The 27710-nt window shown below is 49.7% G+C and overlaps 1 protein-coding gene across 1 annotated transcript in view; it reads left to right on the plus strand.

Moving 5' to 3' along the window:
• The first annotated feature begins 4409 nt into the window (after positions 1 to 4409).
• LOC142302487 (ephrin-A3-like) overlaps positions 4410 to 27710 on the plus strand; it is a 40759-nt gene continuing 17458 nt past the window's right edge. Inside the window, exon 1 of the mRNA XM_075343560.1 lies at positions 4410 to 4499. Coding sequence (XP_075199675.1) covers positions 4495 to 4499 — 5 coding nt within the window. The 5' untranslated portion in view covers positions 4410 to 4494. The remainder of the gene's footprint in view (positions 4500 to 27710) is intronic.

Below are 27710 nucleotides of genomic sequence, written 5' to 3' on the forward strand. Positions count from 1 at the left end.
CTGTGTCCTCACATCTCTGCTCACGATAGTGCTGACTGTCCCTTGTGATGTGCGTTCTCTGTAGCTGGAGATCAGCGGTTGTCCGTGGTTTGTATTTGGTGTATCTGCTCCTGGTAGAGGCCGCCTCTCAGATGTGGCTGTGTCCTCACATCTCTGCTCACGATAGTGCTGACTGTCCCTTGTGATGTGCGTTCTCTGTAGCTGGAGATCAGTGGTTGTCTTTGGTTTGTATTTGGTGTATCTGCTCCTGGTAGAGGCTGCCTCTCAGATGTGGCTGTGTCCTCACATCTCTGCTCACGTTAGTGCTGACTGTCCCTTGTAATGTGCGTTCTCTGTAGCTGGAGATCAGCGGTTGTCTGTGGTTTGTATTTGGTGTATTGGCTCCTGGTAGAGGCCGCCTCTCAGATGTGGCTGTATCCTCACGTCTCTGCTCACGTTAGTGCTGACTGCCCTTGTGATGTGCGTTCTCTGTAGCTGGAGATCAGCGGTTGTCTGTGGTTTGTATTTGGTGTATCGGCTCCTGGTAGAGGCTGCCTCTCAGATGTGGCTGTGTCCTCATGTCTCTGCTCACGTTAGTGCTGACTGTCCCTTGTGATGTGCGTTCTCTGTAGCTGGAGATCAGAGGTTGTCTGTGGTTTGTGTTTGGTGTATTATCTCCTGGTAGAGGCCGCCTCTCAGATGTGGCTGTGTCCTCATGTCTCTGCTGACGTTAGTGCTGACTGTCTCTTGTGATGTGCGTTCTCTGTAGCTGGAGATCAGCGGTTGTCTGTGGTTTGTATTTGGTGTATTGGCTCCTGGTAGAGGCCGCCTCTCAGATGTGGCTGTGTCCTCACATCTCTGCTGACGTTAGTGCGAACTGTCCCTTGTGATGTGCGTTCTCTGTAGCTGGAGATCAGCGGTTGTCTGTGGTTTGTATTTGGTGTTTCGGCTCCTGGTAGAGGCCGCCTCTCAGATGTGGCTGTATCCTAACGTCTCTGCTCACGTTAGTGCTGACTGTCCCTTGTAATGTGCGTTCTCTGTTGCTGGAGATCAGCGGTTGTCTGTGGTTTGTATTTGGTGTATTTGCTCCTGGTAGAGGCCACCTCTCAGATGTGGCTGTATCCTCATGTCTCTGCTCACGTTAGTGCTGACTGTCCCTTGTAATGTGCGTTCTCTGTAGCTGGAGATCAGCGATTGTCCGTGGTTTGTATTTGGTGTATCTGCTCCTGGTAGAGGCCGCCTCTCAGATGTGGCTGTGTCCTCACATCTCTGCTCACGTTAGTGCTGACTGTCCCTTGTGATGTGCGTACTCTGTAGCTGGAGATCAGCGGTTGTCTTTGGTTTTTTATTTGGTGTATGGGCTCCTGGTAGAGGCCGCCTCTCAGATGTGGCTGTGTCCTCACATCTCTCCTGACGTAAGTGCGGACTGTCCCTTGTAATGTGCGTTCTCTGTAGCTGGAGATCAGCGGTTGTCTGTGGTTTGTATTTGGTGTATCGGCTCCTGGTAGAGGCCGCCTCTCAGATGTGGCTGTGTCCTCACATCTCTGCTGACGTTAGTGCGGACTGTCCCTTGTAATGTGCGTTCTCTGTAGCTGGAGATCAGCGGTTGTCTGTGGTTTGTGTTTGGTGTATTGGCTCCTGGTAGAGGCCGCCTCTCAGATGTGGCTGTGTCCTCACATCTCTGCTCACGTTAGTGCTGACTGTCCCTTGTGATGTGCGTTCTCTGTAGCTGGAGATCAGCGGTTGTCTGTGGTTTGTATTTGGTCTATCGGCTCCTGGTAGAGGCTGCCTCTCAGATGTGGCTGTCCTCACGTCTCTGCTGTTGTTAGTGCTGACTGTCCCTTGTGATGTGCGTTCTCTGTAGCTGGAGATCAGTGGTTGTCTTTTGTTTGTATTTGGTGTATCTGCTCCTGGTAGAGGCCGCCTCTCATATGTGGCTGTGTCCTCACATCTCTGCTGACGTTAGTGCGGACTGTCTCTTGTAATGTGCGTTCTCTGTAGCTGGAGATCAGCGGTTGTCTGTGGTTTGTATTTGGTGTATCGGCTCCTGGTAGAGGCCACCTCTCAGATGTGGCTGTGTCTTCACATCTCTGCTGACGTTAGTGCGGACTGTCCCTTGTAATGTGCGTTCTCTGTAGCTGGAGATCAGCGGTTGTCTGTGGTTTGTATTTGGTGTATCGGCTCCTGGTAGAGGCCGCCTCTCAGATGTGGCTGTGTCCTCACATCTCTGCTGACGTTAGTGCGGACTGTCTCTTGTAATGTGCGTTCTCTGTAGCTGGAGATCAGCGGTTGTCTGTGGTTTGTATTTGGTGTATCAGCTCCTGGTAGAGGCCGCCTCTCAGATGTGGCTCTATCCTCACATCTCTGCTCATGTTAATGCGGACTGTCCCTTGTAATGTGCGTTCTCTGTAGCTGTAGATCAGCGGTTGTCTTTGGTTTGTATTTGGTGTATCGGCTCCTGGTAGAGGCCGCCTCTCAGATGTGGCTGTGTACTCACATCTCTGCTGACGTTAGTGCTGACTGTCCCTTGTAATGTGCGTTCTCTGTAGCTGGAGATCAGCGGTTGTCTGTGGTTTGTATTTGGTGTATCGGCTCCTGGTAGAGGCCGCCTCTCAGATGTGGCTGTGTCCTCATGTCTCTGCTGACGTTAGTGCTGAATGTCCCTTGTGATGTGCGTTCTCTGTAGCTGGAGATCAGCGGTTGTCTTTGGTTTGTATTTGGTGTATCGGCTCCTGGTAGAGGCCGCCTCTCAGATGTGGCTGTGTCCTCACGTCTCTGCTGACGTTAGTGTGGACTGTCCCTTGTGATGTGCGTTTTCTGTAGCTGGAGATCAGCGGTTGTCTTTGGTTTGTGTTTGGTGTATTGGCTCCTGGTAGAGGCCGCCTCTCAGATGTGGCTGTGTCCTCACATCTCTGCTGACGTTAGTGCGGACTGTCCCTTGTGATGTGCGTTCTCTGTAGCTGGAGATCAGCGGTTGTCTGTGGTTTGTATTTGGTGTATCGGCTCCTGGTAGAGGCCGCCTCTCAGATGTGGCTGTATCCTCACGTCTCTGCTGATGTTAGTGCGGACTGTCCCTTGTAATGTGCGTTCTCTGTAGCTGGAGATCAGCGGTTGTCTGTGGTTTGTATTTGGTGTATCGGCTCCTGGTAGAGGCTGCCTCTCAGATGTGGCTGTAGTCCTTTGTGTTGTTCTGCCCAGTGCTTTCTCTGCTCTTGTCCAGGAGGCTGGAGCTGGTGATCGGAGCACTGATTGTGATGCTGATCACAATTTTCTGCCTCCGGGACCACGTGACGTCCGATCGATCGCATCTGACACTTGGACAATAGTTTTTTCTATTGTCTCCTGGACGAAGCACGGTTAAGTGCAAAACGCGCGTCAGTGTGTCTGTGGGAGGTCGTGGCAGCCTAATTTTTGGACTTTGGTAATGTTATGTTGCATTAAGTAATTTATGTCACTGCAAACCATACCCTTGCTACTACTTATACATTATTTAATGGTTATTATTAAGGAAAGGTTTGCAGTCATTAATGATTTTTGAAACAGAATAGCATTTCATACCATCCATATATAGTTTTCCATTTATAATAGTATAACAAGTGCCCGGCGATCCCCATTATTCCATCCGTCCCTCTTGGGCTGATCCATTATTGTTATGTGGTTTTAACTATTATTGTTAATAAAGATGATGTGTTATATATTATATGGCCTGCATTTTCCTTTTTGGTGTTTATATTGAATCTATGCAATAAGAGGCCTCATATGGTTTTTGTGGTTATTGGTGTAGTTGGCAATAGTTTTTTCTGTAAAATAGATTCCCCTCATCTGCACTAGGCGGCTGCACGCTGTTCTACAAGCGGCAGCATTAGCGTGTACCCAGGAAGCTGCGAAGATCTCTCCTTGGTGACGTGTGACCTCTACATAGTCGTACGTCACAGGCAGGAGGAATGGGGGGGCTCTGTGCCGGCTCGACCTTACATTGCTCCAGGAATCTTCTGTTACTGCCTGTGTACCCAATATATGACGGCTGTGATGTGTCTTCCCTGCACCCGCGAACACGAGTGTCGTGTAGCAGATAAGCCGCCTGTTCTCTGTCCTTGGTGGGGAGGGCAGGCGTTGGGGGGTCAGCAGTGTTGGCATACCTCCCAACCGTCCCGGATACAGCGGGACTGTACCGGATTTCAGCGGGTGTCCCGGTGTCACGATCGTGAGGCTTTTTGTCCCGCCTGTTGCTCCGTCCACCCGCTCTCTCCCAGTCTGACTTTCTCCCCCTCCTAATGCACATGAGCAGAGCCGAGCGCTGCTTCACTGCTCTGGCTCTGTGCTGCCGCTGTTATGGGTGGGCGGCAGCAGCACTCTGGCTGCCGGCACTTTAAATCTGCAGCTTAGCGTGCACTCACTGCTCACTGCTGGGCTGTTTGTGTACGGAAGTGCATCTGTGGGCGGAGCTACCGAGCAACATGCTGAGCTCTGTCCACAGATAAAGAGACTGCAGGAAGAGGAGCTGAACACCAAGGAATGCTGTATGTAACCCCCCCCCACCTACCCAAAGCTATATGCCTCCAGTCACCCCCTCACCACATCTGTATGGCCCCCTCACCAAATTTGTATGCCCCCCCACCAGATCTATATGCCCCCCAGCACACCCCAGCTCTGTATGCCTCCAGCCCCCTCCCACCAGATATGTATGCCCCAGCAGCCCTCTCCTCACCAGAGCTATATGCCTCCAGCCACCCCCCTCACCAGATTTGTATGTCCCCCAGCCGCACACCAGATTTGTATACCCCTCAGTCACCCCACCAGATCTATATACCCCCCAGCACTCCCCAGCTCTGTATGCCTCCAGCCCCCTCCCACCAGATATGTATGCCCCAGCAGCCCTCTCCTCACCAGAGCTATATGCCTCCAGCCACCCCCCTCACCAGATTTATATGTCCCCCAGCCCCCACACCAGATTTGTATACCCCTCAGCCACCCCACCAGATCTATATGCCCCCCAGCACACCCCAGATCTGTATGCCTCCAGCCCCCTCCCACCAAATATGTATGCCCCAGCAGCCCTCTCCTCACCAGAGCTATATGCCTCCAGCCACCCCCCTCACCAGATTTGTATGTCCCCCAGCCCCCACACCAGATTTGTATACCCCTCAGCCACCCCACCAGATCTATATACCCCCCAGCACACCCCAGCTCTGTATGCCTCCAGCCCCCTCCCACCAGATATTTATGCCCCAGCAGCCCTCTCCTCACCAGAGCTATATCATACCTCCCAACCGTCCCGGATACAGCGGGACTATCACGCTTTGCATTGTTTGTCCCGTTGCCACGGACGGGACGGCCGTCTCCCGGGCTCCGCCCACCCACTCTCTCCCCGCCTCCCTGATCTTCCCTCCTACCATCCTAACACGTGACGTGGCATAACAGAGAGGAGCGCGCTGCCCGAAACTAGTCTCTGTCTGCTCTGTGCTGTGCTCTAAGGTATGTAAACATAATCTCCCCAGCACTGATTCCCCTCAACCCCCCCCCCCCCCCCCGGCCGGAGCCTCTCTGTGCGGTCGGCCGGCCGCCTCTCTGTGTGGTCGGCCGGCCGCCTCTCTGTGCGGGCGCCCCCCGCCGCCTGCCTGTGCGGTCGGCCCGCCGCCTCTCTGTGCGGTCGGCCCGCCTCCTGTCTGTGCGGGCGGCCCGCCGCCTGTCTGTGCGGGCGCCCCCCGCCGCCTGTCTGTGCGGGCGCCCCCCGCCGCCTGTCTGTGCGGGCGCCCCCCGCCGCCTGTCTGTGCGGGCGCCCTCCGCCGCCTGTCTGTGCGGGCGCCCCCCGCCGCCTGTCTGTGCGGGCGGCCCGCCGCCTGTCTGTGAAGGCGGGCGGCCGACCTCACTGTGGCTGCCTGCGTCTCCGTGCTGGAGGCCCGCCGGCTGCCTGCGTCTCCGTGCTGCAAGCCCGCCGGGTGCCTGCGTCTCCGTGCTTGAGGCCTGCCGGCTGCCTGCCTCTCCGTGCTGGAGGCCCGCCGGCTGCCTGCGTGTCCATGCTGGAGGCCAGCCGGCTGCCTGCGCGTCCATGCTGGAGGCCCGCCGGCTGCCTGCGCGTCCATGCTGGAGGCCCGCCGGCTGCCTGCGCGTCCATGCTGGAGGCCCGCCGGCTGCCTGCGCGTCCATGCTGGAGGCCCGCCGGCTGCCTGCGCGTCCATGCTGGAGGCCCGCCGGCTGCCTGCGCGTCCATGCTGGAGGCCCGCCGACTGCCTGCGCGTCCATGCTGGAGGCCCGCCGGCTGCCTGCGCGTCCATGCTGGAGGGCCGCCGGCTGCCTGCGCGTTCATGCTGGAGGCCCGCCGGCTGCCTGCGCGTCCATGCTGGAGGCCCGTCGGCTGCCTGCGCGTCCATGCTGGAGGCCCGCCGGCTGCCTGCGCGTCCATGTATGTACCTGGTTAAAGATGTGCATGGCAAGACCCTGTATCACCTCACAAGCATAGTTTAGACGTATATATTTGTGTCTCATAAATGTGAACAGTATTTATTGTATGTAACTTTAAACCCTGCAGCTGTCAGTAATGATGTGATAATACTTTATAAGGGACAAAAATGTCATTATTCAACCATAAGAGGACGCTGTTTCTCAGCACAGATGAAAGACTGCAATAGGTAGCTCAGATGGGGGCGGAGCTACAGGCTGATAAAAACAATGACATCACAGGCAGTAGAGCAGCAGCCATCTTGGAAGCGGTTGGCAGTTGGCAGTGAATGAGTACAGAGACAGAGGGCGTGCGGAAGAGGGAAGAGATAATATTTGCGACTAGAAATCTATCATCTTGATCAGAGCTGTGACACTGTATCCGTATCCTTACCAGATGGGAGAAGATTGCTGAAAGAACGCTTTTGCGCTTTTGTGAAGTTGATAGGACGTTGCCAAGGAGACAAGCCACAGTGACCAGCAGTACTGCTCAGCTGTTGGAGAGGCCTCTCATCTTACTGCGTACTTCAGACATACTGTCCAGAGCAGACCCGGGTCGATAAGATAAGTAAGGCCCACTGCGCCATCGCAGTGGGTAACCGTGCACGCACCTCACATCAGTTTGGCGCCAAAATATTTGAGACTCAAGTAGGGCCTGTAGTTAGTTTAGGTAGTCATTGTAACCCCTTCAGGCCACACTTACTGCACAATCACCGTTTGGGACCATTGTTTCTACAACTACAACATCTAATTATTTGCCATTGAGGCTTCTCTGTGGACCACAATGACCTCATACCTGGATGTTGCTAAGACCTATTTTAGGCCAGAGTTGAGCTCATTCAGGAGGGAACTTGTATTGAACAATATATCTGTTTTTTTTATTTGTCTTTATGCTCTTTGCTAAGCAGTCATTGTATATAGTAAGTTGTTTGGTTATTCAAGGTGAATCTTGGGAAGGATCCTCCATTAATGGGCACTATATTTATATTGGGGCAGGGGAATAGTCAATTTGGGGTTAGAGTAAATGTATTTTAAGTTTGTAAACTGTTGTGCTATACTGCGGGCGGCTTGTGTTTCACACCCATCCATTTTTTTGTTTCATGTTTAAGGGTATTAAAAGATAGTTGGTGGTTGGAATATCCAGTCATGCCTGTAGGTAACATATAGTGTATATATTGAAGTTGACTCATGTTAAAAGGCGCCACGCTGTATAGCACAAGGGTCTCAGCTTATTCGCTGAGTGTTTGTGAATTTTTCCCTGAGTGTCTTCCCCTGTTAGATTGTGTTCATATCCAAATTGTAGTAAAGCACTTTTGTTAGTTAATCTAGTTTTGGGGCCGTTTATTTCCCATTTGTGACTTCGCTGTATCCTAAAGAGCCCACCCCGGTGCACGGCTTACATGCGTGTCCATGCTGGAGGCCCGCCGGCTGCCTGCGTGTCCATGCTGGAGGCCCGCCGGCTGCCTGCGTGTCCATGCTGGAGGCCCGCCGGCTGCCTGCGTGTCCATGCTGGAGGCACGCCGGCTGCCTGCGTGTCCATTCTGGAGGCACGCCGGCTGCCTGCGTGTCCATGCTGAATGGGTGTGGATGGGGAGTGGATATGGGCGTGACTGTGAAATGGGTGTGGTTAGGGGGCGTGGCCTAAAACAGGTTGTCCTCTCCTCCGCCCCTATACAGGTTGTCCTCTCCTCCGCCCCTATGCAGGTTGTCCTCTCCTCCGCCCCTATGCAGGTTGTCCTCTCCTCCGCCCCTATGCAGGTTGTCCTCTCCTCCGCCCCTATGCAGGTTGTCCTCTCCTCCGCCCCTATGCAGGTTGTCCTCTCCTCCGCCACTATGCAGGTTGCCCTCTCCTCTGCCCCTATGCAGGTTGCCCTCTCCTCCGCCCCTATGCAGGTTGCCCTCTGCTCCGCCCCTATGCAGGTTGCCCTCTCCTCCGCCCCTATGCAGGTTGCCCTCTCCTCCGCCCCTATGCAGGTTGCCCTCTGCTCCGCCCCTATGCAGGTTGCCCTCTCCTCCGCCCCTATGCAGGTTGCCCTCTGCTCCGCCCCTATGCAGGTTGCCCTCTGCTCCGCCCCTATGCAGGTTGCCCTCTGCTCCGCCCCTATGCAGGTTGCCCTCTGCTCCGCCCCTATGCAGGTTGCCCTCTGCTCCGCCCCTATGCAGGTTGCCCTCTGCTCCGCCCCTATGCAGGTTGCCCTCTGCTCCGCCCCTATGCAGGTTGCCCTCTGCTCCGCCCCTATGCAGGTTGCCCTCTCCTCCGCCCCTATGCAGGTTGCCCTCTCCTCCGCCCCTATGCAGGTTGCCCTCTCCTCCGCCCCTATGCAGGTTGCCCTCTGCTCCGCCCCTATGCAGGTTGCCCTCTGCTCCGCCCCTATGCAGGTTGCCCTCTGCTCCGCCCCTATGCAGGTTGCCCTCTGCTCCGCCCCTATGCAGGTTGCCCTCTGCTCCGCCCCTATGCAGGTTGCCCTCTCCTCCGCCCCTATGCAGGTTGCCCTCTGCTCCGCCCCTATGCAGGTTGCCCTCTGCTCCGCCCCTATGCAGGTTGCCCTCTGCTCCGCCCCTATGGAGGTTGCCCTCTGCTCCGCCCCTATGCAGGTTGCCCTCTCCTCCGCCCCTATGCAGCTTGCCCTCTCCTCCGCCCCTATGCAGGTTGCCCTCTGCTCCGCCCCTATGCAGGTTGCCCTCTGCTCCGCCCCTATGCAGGTTGCCCTCTGCTCCGCCCCTATGCAGGTTGCCCTCTCCTCCGCCCCTATGCAGGTTGCCCTCTGCTCCGCCCCTATGCAGGTTGCCCTCTGCTCCGCCCCTATGCAGGTTGCCCTCTCCTCCGCCCCTATGCAGGTTGCCCTCTGCTCCGTCCCTATGCAGGTTGCCCTCTCCTCCGCCCCTATGCAGGTTGCCCTCTCCTCCGCCCCTATGCAGGTTGCCCTCTCCTCCGCCCCTATGCAGGTTGCCCTCTCCTCCGCCCCTATGCAGGTTGCCCTCTCCTCCGCCCCTATGCAGGTTGCCCTCTCCTCCGCCCCTATGCAGGTTGCCCTCTCCTCCGCCCCTATGCAGGTTGCCCTCTCCTCCGCCCCTATGCAGGTTGCCCTCTGCTCCGCCCCTATGCAGGTTGCCCTCTGCTCCGCCCCTATGCAGGTTGCCCTCTGCTCCGTCCCTATGCAGGTTGCCCTCTGCTCTGCCCCTATGCAGGTTGCCCTCTGCTCCGCCCTGTTTTGCTAATATTTTTAACACTAAGGTTCAGATACGGCTTTAAAGAAGGCAAATAAGTAATTTTATTATAAAGGTTAATGTGAAATACAAACTTAAAGGAAAAGTATGATATTGCGTACACTTTTGTATATTGAACATACAAAGGTTAAGTACAGTTAAATATACTTACATCACCAAGGAGCTTTGGACATCATCTGTCTGGAAGTCAGAGAAGCAGGACATAGACAGAGAACTCCTGGACATCACTGCCCGGACGTCTCACGGAGGTAGCAAACACGAGCTTATGTCTGTGCTATACTTCAGCTGATCTTATAGAGGCTTGAACAATATTACAAGCCTTTGTTAGGTTGGTCTCACAGTTTATTACGCAAATAAGTCTGGTTCGGTCTTGCCAGGGAGAATGAATTTCTATTATTTTCTAAGTCAGTGAAAAAGGTTAACTCTTTCCTCACAATCCCCCCTATTGGCGTGATTGATGGACAGGGGGCCATCGAGAAGCTGTGGACTATAGAGAAAGCAGGCTAGCCTCCAGATACTTTCTAAGCCGCGGGTTTGCTCAGGGAGTGTCGTCTCACATCCGTCACCCAGGACTGCCTGCATGCCTCTCGATAGGAGTCTCATCATGATACGCCAAGGTGATTTCTAGAGGAAAGACAGCAGTATTAGGCCTTCTTGCAGTGGCTGGCATGGACCCATATCGATCTCCCCTCAAGTTTGACGGAGGTTGGAGTGGTCAGCTGGACAGTCAAAGGCCCTTCGAATCGTGGCTCAAGGGTCTTTCTCACGTGCTTCTTTGAGTAGACCCGGTCACCAGGCTTTAGAGAGTGGGTTCCTGGAACGGCATCAGGATCAGGTAGAGAAGAGTAGACCCTTTGGTGGGTTTCAGCTAGTCTCTTCTGCAGGGAAACAACATAAGACGTTAGGCTATCACATTGCAGGTGTAACTCCTGTGGGAAGTAGCATCCTAATCTGGGTGCACTACCAAAGAGTATTTCAAAGGGTGAGAGCCTGTGCTTTCCCTGCGGGGTAGTCCTTATAGAGTAAAGAGCTATGGGGAGACATTCTGTCCATGGTCTACCAGTCTCCTCCACTGCCTTGGCTAGTTTGAGCTTTAGAGTGCCATTTAACCTTTCCACTTTCCCTGATGACTGTGGGTGGTAAGGCGTGTGTAAGGCTGACTGAATGCCTAACAGGGCACAGGTGTTCTGGAAAACTTGTCCAGTGAAATGAGTACCTCGGTCTGACTCTATGACTTCAGGGAGTCCAAACCGAGGCACCAGCTCACAGGCCAATTTCTTTGCTGTAATTCGGGCCGTGGCTGAGCTTACAAGATAGGCCTCTGGCCATCCTGAGAAGAGGTCTACACAGACAAGTACAAACTCGTAGATGCCATGTTTTGGCAACTGTATATAGTCTATTTGTACTCTTTGAAATGGGGCAAACGTCTTTGGCATGTGTCTTTGCGGGGTTTTAGTTAGCTGGCCTGGATTATGTTGTTGACAGCTGTGACAAGCTTTTATTCTCTGGGAGGCGTATTGTCTGAAGCCGGGGGCTACCCAATAAGGTTGCATCTGGTTCATGATTGAGTTTGTGCTACTGTGTGTGGGATAGTGGAGTACTTGGAAAATGGCAGGGAACCAACTGCGTGGCAGGACGAGAAGTCCGTTTAGGCGCCAAATCCCCTCCACCTTTTCTGCCCCCTTGGCCCGCCATCCGGCCTTTTCTTCCTCAGAGGCGTTTTCTTGTGTCTCAAAGAGGTTCTGCATTTCTTCCTCCGTCGTTGACACTGTTTCCGTCTCCTTCAAAGGGAGTAAGGCTGCTTGTTTTGCTGTTTGATCGGCCAAGCGATTTCCCCTTGCCTCGGGTGTTTGAGCCTTGGTGTGGGCAGCAACCTTTATGATTGCTAGCTGTTTTGGTATCAAGGCTACTTCCATTAGTTTCTTCACTGAGGCTCCATGCCTGATGGGATTTCCTGTTGCTGTGAGGAATCCTCTTATCTGCCAGATAGTGCCAAAATCGTGCACAATGCCGTGTGCATAGGCTGAGTCCGTGTAGATGTTCGCTGTTCGTTCTTCCAGAAACTCAATTGCCCAGATGAGAGCAAGAAATTCTGCTTCTTGAGCAGATATGCGTGGAGGTAGCGGTTGTTTGGCTAGGACTGCATATAGAGTCACTACTGCAAATCCGGTGTGGAACTTGCCTGCTTCATCAGCGTATCTGCTACATCCACAAAAAGTTCAAAGTCTGGATTTGTAAGCGGTGTTGCCTGTATATTGTGCAGGGGCTTTGCCTCATGTTCAATGAGTTCCTGACAATCATGATCAAATGATGCACTGGTACGTTTGTCACTCTCTTCTGTCCTCTCTTCTAAACTTGTAAAGATCAGCAGATCAGCAAGGTTTAGACTTGTAACTCGAGCAAATGAGATGTTTGGGGGTAGCAACAACGTGCACTGGAGTCTGACCTGTCTTGCCATGGAGAGGCGTTTCAGCTGCACTTGATTGAGAACAGCATAAATGTCATGGCTGGTAAGGATGGTAGTCGGGAAATCGAGTGAGATTTCAGATGCTTTCTTCAGTATGTTTGAAACTGCTGTAACAGCACGGACACAGGTTGGTGCTGCTTTTGTGACGTTGTCAAGTTGAGAGGAGTAGTACCCGATTATGTGATGTTTGTCCGTTTTCTGGGTGAGTACTCCTACGGCAAATCCTTGAAGCTCTGCTACGAACAGATTAAAGGTGAGATCATAGTTTGGTAGTGCCAGAGCAGGTGCATCAATCACTAGTTCCTTGAGCTTTTGAAAATGTTGTCGAGCTTCTTCTGTGAGGGAGAAAGGAACATTCTTTGTGCAATCATACAGCGGTTGCATGAGTAGCGATGCATTGGGAATCCACTGTCTGCAAAATGATATTAGCCCTAAAAATCCTCTGAGTTGTTTGAGATTTCTAGGAATGCTTGCTTTCCTGATAACTTCTTGTCTGTCCGGGCTGAGGTATTTTTGTCCCGCAGAAAGGCAATGACCCAGGAAAGTGACCCTCGTTTTGCAGAACTGCAATTTATCTCTGCTCGCTTTGCATCCTACTTCTGCCAGAAAGGTAAGAAGACTTATTGAAGCAGTTGTGCATTTTTCTTCACTAGGGCAGCACAGTAGTAAATCATCCACGTACTGGTAGATGTACTGCGAGAGGTAGCGGGAGGGGGGATTGTCTCAGCTGCGGTGGCGTAATTCCAGGCTTGACTGAAACTTTTACTGTGGGCACGGGTAGTGTGCCGAGGTCAGTTTTTGATGTGGACCAGAGTTTTGCAGGAACTTGTAGAAGTATTGGATCCGTGTTTACTTCATGTGTAACTTTAGATTCTGGTTGGTCTTCTATCATCTGGAGAGTGCACAGTATTTCTTCTGGGATATCTTCTGGAATTTGCAGGATAGCAGATCCATCTTCATTGTAGACAATCTGAGCTTGTAGTCTTGATAGTAGATCTGCTCCCACTAGGGCATCTCCACCCAGGGGGGACACTAAGAATTTAGACACGAACATGTATGGTCCCAGTTTCACCTTCAGTGGATGTATTATTGAGATTATCTGGGCTTGTCCATCAACTCCGGATACTACAGTAGCTTCAGAGGAGATGGATCCTTCAGGCACCAGATTCTTGGGGAGTACGGAGCGAGAGGCTCCTGAGTCCACTAAAGCTCTTATTTCCTTGTTGCCAATGTGAAGGGGGACATGTATAAATGGACCTCTGGCATCCCTATCCCGTGCTGCCGCAAGTCAGGCAGTCTTCTCCTCCTGACTCTCGGGTTGGTTTTGAGTGTCCCTCTTCTTCTTTCTACAGTCTCTGATCACATGTCGTCTGACTCCCACAATAGTAGCAGGTCGGTGCCTTCCTTCTTGTACCTTCTGGCTCACCGTCCACTGCTGCTATGACAACTTTCTTGTTGCTCCTTTTATCCTTTGCGTCGGTTTCTAAGCCACTTGCTTTGTTCACTAGAAGATCTATGTCTTCCATGTTTCTCCATTCTGGGCAGCACGCTTTCAATCTTTCTGCCAGAGGTGCATGTATTCCATCCATGAAGGATCTTACCATCAGGCGACGTATCGCACCCGCTTGTAAGTCCAGCCCTTCATCTGCGAATGACTGCATCAATCTGTAGTAAAATGAGCTGACATTCTCCACATGACCTTGATGCACTGGTCCCATTGTGCCCTTAGTTCTTTGCTCCTGGGCGCAGAAGAGATTGAGTCTTATCATGAAATCTTGGCCCGATTCCACATTACGGGTATTGTCCGGAACATGTCCTGTCAGGTGGGCAGTGAGTTTGGCATACAGTTCGGGAGACATTTTAACTCTACACAAACCTTCCATGTCCAACCAAGTGCTTCTGTAGGAGACCTGTATTTGGTTCAGGTAACGTGAAAAACTGACTGGGTTTCTAGTCGGGTCTGGAGCATTTTGCAGGAAAGCCATCTGCTGGGCTGGAGTCCAGGGTACGTAGTCATCATACGTACGAGGAACTGCATCTCTGGGAGCATCTGGGTTTTGTGGATTAACAGGTGGTCTTATCAGGACTCTTCTTTCCACTACGGGATAAAGAGGCACTGGTGCTGTGGCTTGTAGCTTGTGCTGTGGGGCTCCACAGGCTAGGCATGTTTCACTCCAGTCCGGATTTTGTTGGCTACAGTTTGTGCAGGTCCATCCCGGGGATCCTGCTATTTTTGAAGCTGTTCCAGGAGTAGCTGACAGGTACGGAGGAAGCTGCTGTTCCTTATTAGCCTTCTTCCCATGTGTCTGATTCTTCATGATATATCCAACCTTGATCGTGGGCTGTTTTTGCCATGTCAGAAAGAGTTCTGACTAGTTCAGTCCATGATTTATCTGCTATCACTCCTGCTCTAGTAGCTGTTATTGTGTCCCATTTGTTGGGGTCCAATTGATCCTTCCCCTTCAATCCAAATGTCTTAAAAACTTCCTTGGACTGACTGGCTGTTCTTTTGCCATGATAACACGTAATGAGATGTTGCAGGGTGCATCCAGCTCTTCTGTCTTTTGATATTCCTTGCCCCATTCTTCGTCTATCTTCTTCAGCTTTTAGACCCTTGAACGTCCTTTGGACTAAACCTACCTATCCTGGAGATACTCAGAGACTAACTCCTTTTGTATTCCTACCTAAGGTGAGGTCTAGAACCACCTTTCCTGGAGATACTCAGAGACTAACTCCTTTTGTATTCCTACTGAAAGGTGGTGTCCTAACTTCAGAGGGGGCTGAGAATGTTGAATGGCGCTGGGTTACCCTTCTTGTACCAAAGGTACACTCTATATCCGATAGCAATGGCAAACAGGGCTATTCCCACTAACACTAGGGCAGTGAATATCACATCCATTGGACAGAGCAGGTACACTATTCCCTTTCAACACTCACTGATGTATGGGATCTATAACAACCAGCAAAGACAACAGCACAGAAGCAAAGCGCAGGAGAGCAGACACGCGACACACGGAGAGGCAGAGAAACACAAAGAAACAAACAAACAACCAACCAAGGCACAGAAAACATCAGCTGGCAAGGCTCTCTCAGAGTTCAGTAGAAACCCGCCAATAACCCAGTTTCTACTCACAGTGTACCATTTTGCGCGTTGAGGAGAGGGGAGATCAGATGTGGGGAGCATAAAGAGAAGAATAAGGTTCAACTCTTACCTGGCCAGGTGTTTCTGGTCCCCACGTCTGGTCACCTCCTCTTCTGAATGGCAAGACAGTCCACTGCGTCCTGGGATTAGAAACACGGGTCCCTGCTTTTCGGGCGCCAGATAATGTTAGGTTGGTCTCACAGTTTATTACGCAAATAAGTCTGGTTCGGTCTTGCCAGGGAGAATGAATTTCTATTATTTTCTAAGTCAGTGAAAAAGGTTAACTCTTTCCTCACAATAACGTGAGGAAACTCCTATCGAGATGCATGCAGGCAGTCCTGTTTTGCCCCTCTGCTCCGCCCCTATGCAGGTTGCCCTCTGCTCCGCCCCTATGCAGGTTGCCCTCTGCTCCGCCCCTATGCAGGTTGCCCTCTGCTCCGCCCCTATGCAGGTTGCCCTCTGCTCCGCCCCTATGCAGGTTGCCCTCTGCTCCGCCCCTATGCAGGTTGCCCTCTCCTCCGCCCCTATGCAGGTTGCCCTCTGCTCTGCCCCTATGCAGGTTGCCCTCTGCTCCGCCCCTATGCAGGTTGCCCTCTGCTCCGCCCCTATGCAGGTTGCCCTCTGCTCCGTCCCTATGCAGGTTGCCCTCTCCTCCGCCCCTATGCAGGTTGCCCTCTGCTCCGTCCCTATGCAGGTTGCCCTCTCCTCCGCCCCTATGCAGGTTGCCCTCTCCTCCGCCCCTATGCAGGTTGCCCTCTCCTCCGCCCCTATGCAGGTTGCCCTCTCCTCCGCCCCTATGCAGGTTGCCCTCTCCTCCGCCCCTATGCAGGTTGCCCTCTGCTCCGCCCCTATGCAGGTTGCCCTCTCCTCCGCCCCTATGCAGGTTGCCCTCTCCTCCGCCCCTATGCAGGTTGCCCTCTGCTCCGCCCCTATGCAGGTTGCCCTCTGCTCCGCCCCTATGCAGGTTGCCCTCTGCTCCGCCCCTATGCAGGTTGCCCTCTGCTCCGCCCTGTTTTGCTAATATTTTTAACACTAAGGTTCAGATACGGCTTTAAAGAAGGCAAATAAGTAATTTTATTATAAAGGTTAATGTGAAATACAAACTTAAAGGAAAAGTATGATATTGCGTACACTTTTGTATATTGAACATACAAAGGTTAAGTACAGTTAAATATACTTACATCACCAAGGAGCTTTGGACATCATCTGTCTGGAAGTCAGAGAAGCAGGACATAGACAGAGAACTCCTGGACATCACTGCCCGGACGTCTCAAGGAGGCAGCAAACATGAGCTTATGTCTGTGCTATACTTCAGCTGATCTTATAGAGGCTTGAACAATATTACAAGCCTTAAGGCCCCGTCACACTAAGCAACATCGCTGGTAACGAACAACTTTTGTGACGTTGCTAGCGATGTTGCTGTGTGTGACATCCAGCAACAACCTGGCCCCTGCTGTGAGGTCGTTAGTTGTTGCTGAATGTCCTGGGCCATTTTTTAGTTGTTGCTGTCCTGCTGTGAAGCACAGATCGCTGTGTGTGACAGCGAGACAGCAACAACTAATGTGCAGTGAGCAGGGAGCCAGCTTCTGCTGAGGCTGGTAACCAATGTAAACATCGGGTAACCAAGAAGCCCTGTCCTTGGTTACCCGATATTTACCTTTGATACCAGCCTCCGCCGCTCTCACTGTCAGTGCCGGCTCCTGCTCTGTGCACATGTAGCTGCAGCACACATCAGGTAATTAACCCGATGTGTGCTGTAACTAGGAGAGCAAGGAGCCAGCACTAAGCATTGTGCGCTGCTCCCTGCTCTGTGCACATTTAGCTGCAGCACACATCGGGTTAATTAACCTGATGTGTGCTGTAACTAGGAGACTGGGGTCTGGTCACTGGTTGCTGGTGAGCTCACCAGCAACTCGTGTAGCCACGCTCCAGCGATCCCTGCCAGGTCAGGTTGCTGGTGGGATCGCTGGAGCGTCGCAGTGTGACAGCTCACCAGCAACCTCCTAGCAACTTACCAGCGATCCCTATCGTTGTTGGGATTGCTGGTAAGTTGCTTAGTGTGACTGGACCTTTAAAGTTAATGTGTTGTAGTCTTATTGATCCATGCCCTTTGATGGCCAGTCATTGGGCATAGATGAATCAGAGGTACACCACACATCAGACAATGGGGTAATAAACCCACAGACAATCAAATCTCCCAAGAATACACATCAGGTATTTGAGATAGGTAAATGGATATATTGTCTGTCTGTGTATATAGCAAACACATAAAACATCAGATTGTTGAACTAAATAGATCAGAGTTTCTATTTCAATGGATAGCAAACACACAAAACCATCAGATATTTGATGTAAGTAAGGGTACCTTCACACTTAGCGATGCAGCAGCGATCCGACCAGCGATCTGACCTGGTCAGGATCGCTGCTGCATCGCTACATGGTCGCTGGTGAGCTGTCAAACAGGCAGATCTCACCAGCGACCAGTGAACAGCCCCCAGCCAGCAGCGACGTGCAAGCGACGCTGCGCTTGCACGGAGCCGCCGTCTGGAAGCTGCGGAGACTGGTAACTAAGGTAAACATCGGGTATGGTTACCCGATGTTTACATTAGTTACCAGCGCACACCGCTTAGCTGCTTAGCTGTGTGTGCAAAGAGCAGGGAGCCGCGCACACTGAGCGCTGGCTCCTTGCTCTCCTAGCTGCTGTACACATCGGGTTAATTAACCCGATGTGTAATGCAGCTACATGTGCAGAGAGCAGGGAGCCGCGCACACTGCTTAGCGCTGGCTCCTTGCTCTCCTAGCTGCTGTACACATCGGGTTAATTAACCCGATGTGTACAGCAGCTACATGTGCAGAGAGCCGGAGCCGGCAGCACAGGCAGCGTGAGAGCTGCGGAGGCTGGTAACTAAGGTAAATATCGGGTAACCACCTTGGTTACCCGATGTTTATCTTGGTTACAAGCTTACCTCAGCTGTCAGACGCCGGCTCCTGCTCCCTGCTCGCTTCATTTGTCGCTCTCTCGCTGTCACACACAGCGATCTGTGTGTCACAGCGGGAGAGCGGCTTTGAAGAAAACGAACCAGGGCTGTGTGTAACGAGCAGCGATCTCGCAGCAGGGGCCAGATCGCTGCTCAGTGTCACACACAGCGAGATCGCTAATGAGGTCACTGCTGCGTCACAAAAACTGTGACTCAGCAGCGAGCTCGCTGTGTGTGAAGCACCCCTAAATCATAAGGTTTCTGTTACAATGGTATATTGTCTGTCTGTATATTCAAGACAAACACACAGAAATCCTTAAGTATATACAAGATTTTGTAACCATGTACACTTTGTCTGTCTGATTAATCAATATGTTATAGTTTAACATAATGTATAGACTCAAAAAATAGCCATTTTTATATTTGCAATACATTCCATCCTTGGCTATTTTGAGCCATAGATTATTTATACAAGGTACCATATCCTAAGGGCATGGTTTTAGTAGATGATTGACATAAGGAAAGTGTACACTGTATACAGCAACACAAAGCAATGCATGCACAAATTATAGCAAATATTACTCCTAATATATAACGAATATATCCAAAAATCAGGTAACTAAGAAAGTACCCATTCCCACCATCTACCATTATCTTGTGTAATGTAATAAATCTAGTATATCTATCTCTACTTGTGGTATTTATAAATGTAACCACCAAACAAGAGAATCGGCCTTCTGCTTTAGCAGCATATGTCGCTACTGTGAGTGTTCCTACAATTTTATAGATAATCCTTGTATCTATGATTTTGTTAACAATTTTACATTTTGTGTATATGATGAAACGGTCATTATATTGTTAATCTCATATTATTTCCTGCCCTCATACGTTTGCATTTTTTATTTGTATGAGAGCCACAAATAATAGCAATCTCTTTATAGCCTGTCTGATTCTGTATTTTTAATTGTTGACATCTGCCTATTTTGCTTTGACAACTCCTCTGAGTCCTTAGGGCAATCATCTCTTCTGTTAGAGAATGTTCCCCAGTGCAGTTCATATAGGCACAATACAGATTGGAGGTGAAGTTTTGGGTCACATCTTCTTCTTCTAGGTCTTCTTTTGTTTGGTTTTCAATAAGGCCACATTTTCCACGGTTGGTCTCTGTTTTCGGTCTGAAGGTTGCTTGGCTTCTGACGGAAGTAGATCCATGCCCATGGTGGCGCCAATGATGCAACATTTCCAGATTTTGATCTAAAGGGACAACAATACACATATTACTCATCTGTCAGTTGGGATGTATTCCCACTTGTCTTGTTTCATAACTGTCAGCACATTGTCTGCTCCTCGAGCAATGACTTCAGCAGGTTCTGGAATACCTTTTGTCACTCAATTGTTTTACCCACATTTTTGCACAATCATTGATAGGATGTGAAGATCCAAATCATTTATCTTCTCTGCAGAACTGAAGGAGCCCTCCCTCTGACTATCTACATTTTAGAAATAGACAGTACCATCAACTGATTAACATGTCACTGTCTCCACTATTCATTAGAATTACCTTAATTAATAATCCTGATCTATCCCTTCTCTCATTACCTGAGTTCAGTTTAATGGTCCAGTCACACTAAGCAACTTACCAGCGATCCCAACAACGATAGGGATCGCTGGTAAGTTGCTAGGAGGTTGCTGGTGAGATGTCACACTGCAACGCTCCAGCGATCCCACCAGCAACCTGACCTGGCAGGGATCGCTGGAGCGTGGCTACACAAGTTGCTGGTGAGCTCACCAGCAACCAGTGACAAGCCCCCAGCGCAGCGTGGAAGATGCTGCGCTTGGTAACTAAGGTAAATATCGGTAACCAACCCGATATTTACCTTGGTTACCAGCGCACGGAGCTACACGTGCAGGGAGCAGCGCACACTGAGCGCTGGCTCCCTGCTCTCCTAGTTACAGCACACATCAGGTTAATTACAGGATGTGTGCTGCAGCTACATGTGCACAGAGCAGGGAGCAGCGCACAATGCTTAGCGCTGGCTCCCTGCTCTCCTAGTTACAGCACACATCAGGTTAATTACAGGATGTGTGCTGCAGCTACACGTGCACAGAGCAGGGAGCAGCGCACAATGCTTAGCGCTGGCTCCCTGCTCTTATAGTTACAGCACACATGGGGTTAATTTCCCGATGTGTGCTGTAGCTACATGTGCACAGAGCAGGGAGCAGCGCACAATGCTTAGCACTGGCTCCTTGCTCTCCTAGTTACAGCACACATCGGGTTAATTAACCCGATGTGTGCTGCAGCTACATGTGCACACAGCAGGAGCCGGCAGCACAGGCAGTGAGAGCGGAGGAGGCTGGTATCAAAGGTAAATATCGGGTAACCAAGGACAGGGCTTCTTGGTTACCCGATGTTTACATTGGTTACCAGCCTCCACAGAAGCCGGCTCCTGCTGCCTGCACATTTAGTTGTTGCTGTCTCGCTGTCACACACAGCGATCTGTGCTTCACAGCGGGACAGCAACAACTAAATAATGGCCCAGGACATTCAGCAACAACCAACGACCTCACAGCAGGGGCCAGGTTGTTGCTGGATGTCACACACAGCAACATCGCTAGCAACGTCACAAAAGTTGTTCGTTAGCAGCGATGTTGCTAGCGATGTTGCTTAGTGTGACGAGGCCTTAAGGCTATGTGCACACAGTGCGTTTTTTTTGACGCTGCGTTTTTGTGCGTTTTTGGCCGCTAAAAACGCACAAAAACGCACCTGCGTCGGAAAAACGCGGCAAAAAACGCACGCGTTTTGCCGCGATTTGGTGCGTTTTTGGCTGCGTTTTGCTGCGTTTTTGATCTCTGCGTTTTGCTGCGTTTTTTATCAGTGAACAAAAAAAAAAGGTCTGATGTCATTTCCTTCTTCAATGTGTTCTTCATTCTCCACTAGTGTATGCAGAAGAGCAGACAGCTGCAGAACTACAAGGCTCAGCATGCGCCATCCAGGACTGAATGCTTGAGGGAGAGTCAGGGGGAGCAGACCTACAAGGCTCAGCATCCTCCATCCAATAGTGTATGCAGGAGAGCAGACAGCAGCTGTCGAACTACAAGGCTCAGCATCCTTCTTCCAGGACTGTATGCAAGATTTATTTGCCCCCCCAAACAAAAAAAATGACGTGGGCTTCGCCATATTTTTGTATGCTAGCCGGGTACAGCAGGCAGGTACGGGCTGCCCCCAACCCCCAGCTGCCTATTTGTACCCGGCTGGGAACCAAAAATATAGGGAAGCCCTTTTTTTTTAAATTATTTCATGAATTTCATGAAATAATTTAAAAAAAAAATGACGTGAGCTTCGCCCAATTTTTGAGTCCAGCCGGGTACAACTAGGCAGCTGGGGATTGGAATCCACAGTGCAGGGTGCCCATGCTTTCTGGGCACCCCCGCTGTGAATTGCAGTCCCGCAGCCACCCCAGAAAATGGCGCTTTCATAGAAGCGCCATCTTCTGGCGCTGTATCCAACTCTTCCAGCTGCCCTGATGCCGGGTGGCTCGCCGGGTAATAATGGGGTTAGGGCTAGCTGTATAGCTGGCCCTAAGCCCGAAATTCATGGTGTCATGCCAATATTAGACATGGCCACCATGAATTTCTAGTAAAGATAAAAAAAAAACACAACACACAGAAAAATATTTTTATTAGAAATAAAACACAACACAATTAATGACTCCATCTTTATTGAAATAAAGAACCCCCCCTCCGCAGTAATCCTGGGTCAGGGTCCCGCGCCGTCCAATCCGGATCCAATATCATCTGATCGGTTTGCTGGAAGGCAAAGCGATCAGATGATGTGTCAGGATCAAGTGCCTGAATCCCATCACACATCAGCTGATTGTATAAAAGCCGATTATACAATCAGCAGATGCATCAGTGCAAAAAAAAATAAAAAAAATAATACTCACTTATGTGCTGATTACCGGCAGCTCCTGGAGCGATGGGGCGGGAGTCTGATCCCGTCCGATCGCTGCAGCAGCTGCCGGTAATCAGGGATGAAGTCTCCTGACGCATCGGCTGATACCGGCCGGGCGCTCGCGTCACCGCGATACTTACGATCACCTGATGCGTCAGGTGACTGCATCAGGTGATCCATCGCCAGGTCCTGCATTCATCGGAGCTTTCCCGGCCGTCTGCACACAGCCGGAGCGGCGATACCGTGAGAGGAGCTGGGACCGGGCATGGCACCGGGAGTCTGCAGACAGGTGAGTATAACTTTTTTTTTTTTCTACTGTTAACTTTTGTTTTCGCAGCCGCTTCCACCTCCTGCCTGTACATGGCGCCGCACGGCAGCATACATGCACAGGACGGGACGTGGAAGTGACGGTGACGGTACCGGGAGGATTCACGCTTCTGTATATACTGTATATACTGACAGAAGGAATCCTCTTCCTGTACACGTCACTTTACTACCCACCTCCTGCGTTTATAGCTGCGTTTTTGGTCTTAGAAATGCACCAAAACGCAGCTATTTGCGTTTCTCATTGCGTCTTTCAACATCCCATTGCACTCAATAGATGAAAAGCGCAGTGAAAAACGCGGGAATAATTGACATGCTGCGTTTTTGTGGTCACCACAAAAACGCAGCTGAAAAAAAACGCTGTGTGGGGACAGCAAAAATGAAAACTCATAGACTTTGCTGGGGAAGCAAAGTCATGCAGTTTTGAGGCCAAAAACGCACCCGAAAAACGCGCAAAAACGCCGAGAAAGGCTATGTGCACACGGTGCCAAAAACGCACAAAAACGCAGCGTAAAAAAAACGCAGCGTGTGCACATAGCCAAAAACGCACTGTGTGCACATAGCCTAAGGCCAAATCTGACCTTCAGACTATGAGAGCATCATACTGAGATGGCATTTACAAGCCTATTGTGGTCCTGATTGAACATACACATAAAACAAACAACAACCATTAAGTAAATACAATACCCATTCTTCACAATGGGATGATTACTTGTTTCATTGTTTTAGCCTGATTGCTCTAATAACATGTAAAACTCTGGTCTCCAGTCTAAAAAGAAAGCACAAACATGATTAGCATATAAGCTCAAATAATGCACAAAACACAATTTTATCCAGTCCATTATCCATATGCAAAAAGATTCACATCTAACTGGAGAGCCAAAAAAGCTCACCATTTACCCAACCTTATTGGTATATTGTGCTGTATTAATTAGCAGCATGGGTATGTAAATATATGACCAACCAAACAATAGCAAAAATAATTGCCCTTCCAATAGACTGAACACAGGGATCCTGCTTGTTTCCAGTCTCTCCTTTGTGAACATTTGGATGGCTCTGTATTGTTTATGAGCAGGAATGGCTTTTGTAATATTTATCTCTTTACATATCTCTGTACATTCTGTATTGGTGGCAATCTCCTCTGTGGTCTCAATATTACCCTTATCTTTTCCCCCCATCTATCTTCCATTTCAGATGGAGACATCTTGGTGGAAGATGATGATAACCTCTTCTGCTGGGCTTTGATTTCCTGCACTAAACATTTGATTTCAGCATAAAGATCCTCCACCCCCGATGCTGTAGGCTTTGCTGGTGACGATGAGAAAGTGGCCCTCTTTCTCCCCGTGTCCTGCTTCGCCTGCGCTGTGGAGATTCAGAATCTTTTGCTGCAACCTTTTTATTAAGTGAAACCCCTGACTTTTTATTGAGTCCTCTCCTTTGATACAATTTTCTCTTTTGATACAATTTCCACATCTCGTCAGTACTAATCCCGTCTATTTTATCCCAGGGAACACCATCCTTTATCAGGGCCATAAACATATCTCTCCTGGTAACACGGGATCTACGATTTTTACTACTTTTGATGTTGTTACACTGTTCTTCAAAATTAAGCTGATCTCTCTGTTTGGGACCCCATTCTCCCAGACCCCCTAACTGTCGGATCACCTCCAATGTATTAGAGATTGGTTTCCCAGTCTGATTTATCATTAATGCCATCATGACATGTTTATAAGCTGGAGGGGCATTTCTAATGATACAATTTCTAATAGAAACACTTACAATAACTTGCATGTAATTGTCATATGTACTTGCTGAAATAGCATTTTTCATAGCCTCCTCCTTCAATCTCCGAGCACAATCTTTCAATGTAAACCATGGTTTTTCATTAGGCGGCCAGTCCGCCTCAGATGGGTATTTATGCTGCAATGCCATAGCCACAACATCCAACATACTACACACCACATGTGGTCGCTGAACTATCAAGGAACAAAATGCCTCCTTCACTACAGGCTCATGGCTGAGTTGAACAAACTTTGGGCCATCCACAGCATCCAGCTGTACTCCATGAGCCCCCGTCTCCCATAATCTGACTATCCAAGCCAGACCTGGGCAAGAGGCGGCCCGCGGGCCACATCCGGCCCGCCTACTCTCTGTGACCGGCCCGCCTGGCTCCGGGCGTCCTTGCTGGCCAGTCACTGATGAGGGCAATCTGACCTGTTGTCCGGAGCTCCAGGCTCCGGGCGGCCCGTGGTCAGATTGCCCTTATCACACGCTGCGTGCCGGCAGGGAACAGAGGACAGATACTGCAGCACGGCACAGTGCAGCAGCGGAACGCAGGAATCTGTCCTCTTTTTCCTGCCGGCACTTTCTCTGTGACACACACGCGCGCGCCCTGATGTCGTCAGTACGGCGCGCGTGTGTGTCATTTGAAAAGTTCCCGCCCCGGCAGGAAAAGAAGATGCAGCAGCCGGAGCCCGTACGGAGAGAGGAAGCAGCTCAGCAGGGGGCCGTACAAGAGAAGAGGATGTCAGCAGGAGCCCGTACGGAGGTGTCTGAGGAGGGAAAGGTGAGTGGTGACTAGTAACCTGAGGGGACAATGGGGGGAGTGGAGGGGAGGGGGGGGTAACTGGTGAGTAATATTTGGGTGTAGTGATGTAGTATATGGCAATGTAGTTTTACAGGTGTAGTATATAGTCTAGTGTCTAGGGTCTAGTGATGTATATGTGGATGTAGTGATGTATATTACAAGTGTATATAGGGGTGTAGTGATGTATATTACAGGTGTATATGTGGATATAGTGATGTATATTACAAGTGTATATAGGGGTGTAGTGATGTATATTACAGGTGTATATAGGGGTGTAGTGATGTATATTACAGGTGTATATAGGGGTGTAGTGATGTATATTACAGGTGTATATAGGGGTGTAGTGATGTATATTACAGGTGTATATAGGGGTGTAGTGATGTATATTACAGGTGTATATAGGGGTGTAGTGATGTATATTACAGGTGTATATAGGGGTGCAGTGATGTATATTACAGGTGTATATAGGGGTGTAGTGATGTATATTACAGTGTATATAGGGGTGTAGTGATGTATATTACAGGTGTATATAGGGGTGTAGTGATGTATATTACAGGTGTATATAGGGGTGCAGTGATGTATATTACAAGTGTATATAGGGGTGTAGTGATGTATATTACAGGTGTATATAGGGGTGTAGTGATGTATATTACAGGTGTATATAGGGGTGCAGTGATGTATATTACAAGTGTATATAGGGGTGTAGTGATGTATATTACAGGTGTATATAGGGGTGCAGTGATGTAAATTACAGGTGTATATAGGGGTGTGGTGATGTATATTACAGGTGTATATGTGGATGTAGTGATGTATATTACAAGTGTATATGGGGGTGTAGTGATGTATATTACAGGTGTATATAGGGGTGTAGTGATGTATATTACAAGTGTATATAGGGGTGCAGTGATGTATATTACAAGTGTATATAGGGGTGCAGTGATGTATATTACAAGTGTATATAGGGGTGCAGTGATGTATATTACAAGTGTATATAGGGGTGCAGTGATGTATATTACAAGTGTATATAGGGGTGTAGTGATGTATATTACAGGTGTATATAGGGGTGTAGTGATGTATATTACAGGTGTATATAGGGGTGCAGTGATGTATATTACAGGTGTATATAGGGGTGTAGTGATGTATATTACAGGTGTATATGGGGGTGCAGTGATGTATATTACAGGTGTATATGGGGGTGCAGTGATGTATATTACAGGTGTATATGGGGGTGCAGTGATGTATATTTCATGTGTATATGGGGGTGCAGTGATGTATATTACAGGTGTATATGGGGGTGCAGTGATGTATATTACAGGTGTATATGGGGGTGCAGTGATGTATATTACAGGTGTATATAGGGGTGTAGTGATGTATATTACAGGTATATATGGGGGTGCAGTGATGTATATTACAGGTGTATATAGGAGTGTAGTGATGTATATTACAGGTGTATATGGGGGTGCAGTGATGTATATTACAGGTGTATATGGGGGTGTAGTGATGTATATTACAGGTGTATATGGGGGTGTAGTGATGTATATTACAGGTATATATGGGGGTGCAGTGATGTATATTACAGGTGTATATAGGGGTGTAGTGATGTATATTACAGGTGTATATAGGGGTGTAGTGATGTATATTACAGGTGTATATGGGGGTGCAGTGATGTATATTACAGGTGTATATGGGGGTGCAGTGATGTATATTACAGGTGTATATGGGGGTGCAGTGATGTATATTACAGGTGTATATGGGGGTGTAGTGATGTATATTACAGGTATATATGGGGGTGAAGTGATGTATATTACAGGTGTATATGGGGGTGTAGTGATGTATATTACAGGTGTATATGGGGGTGAAGTGATGTATATTACAGGTGTATATGGGGGTGAAGTGATGTATATTACAGGTATATATGGGGGTGCAGTGATGTATATTACAGGTGTATATAGGGGTGTAGTGATGTATATTACAGGTGTATATAGGGGTGTAGTGATGTATATTACAGGTGTATATGGGGGTGCAGTGATGTATATTACAGGTGTATATGGGGGTGCAGTGATGTATATTACAGGTGTATATGGGGGTGCAGTGATGTATATTACAGGTGTATATGGGGGTGTAGTGATGTATATTACAGGTATATATGGGGGTGAAGTGATGTATATTACAGGTGTATATGGGGGTGTAGTGATGTATATTACAGGTGTATATGGGGGTGAAGTGATGTATATTACAGGTGTATATGGGGGTGAAGTGATGTATATTACAGGTGTATATAGGGGTGTAGTGATGTATATTACAGGTGTATATGTGGGTGTAGTGATGTATATTACAGGTGTATATGGGGGTGTAGTGATGTAGTATATGGGGATTGTTTGTGTATATATGTATATAGCGTGTGCTTGTGTGTATGTATGTGTGCGTGCGTGCAGAGAGAAAAGCCCATAACTGCGAGTGGTACTGGAGTTACGTCGGGTACCACGTGCTCTCTCCCCGCCCCCTGCAGCGCCATACCGCCATTACAGGGCCTGATTGCGTTTCTCTGGTACCTGTTTGCATACATGTGACAGGTACCGGAGAAAACACGAGTCTGTGAAATAAAAAGATTTTCCATA

This window comes from Anomaloglossus baeobatrachus, chromosome 4 (assembly GCF_048569485.1).
Source record: "Anomaloglossus baeobatrachus isolate aAnoBae1 chromosome 4, aAnoBae1.hap1, whole genome shotgun sequence".
Classification (NCBI taxonomy): Eukaryota; Metazoa; Chordata; class Amphibia; order Anura; family Aromobatidae; genus Anomaloglossus; species Anomaloglossus baeobatrachus.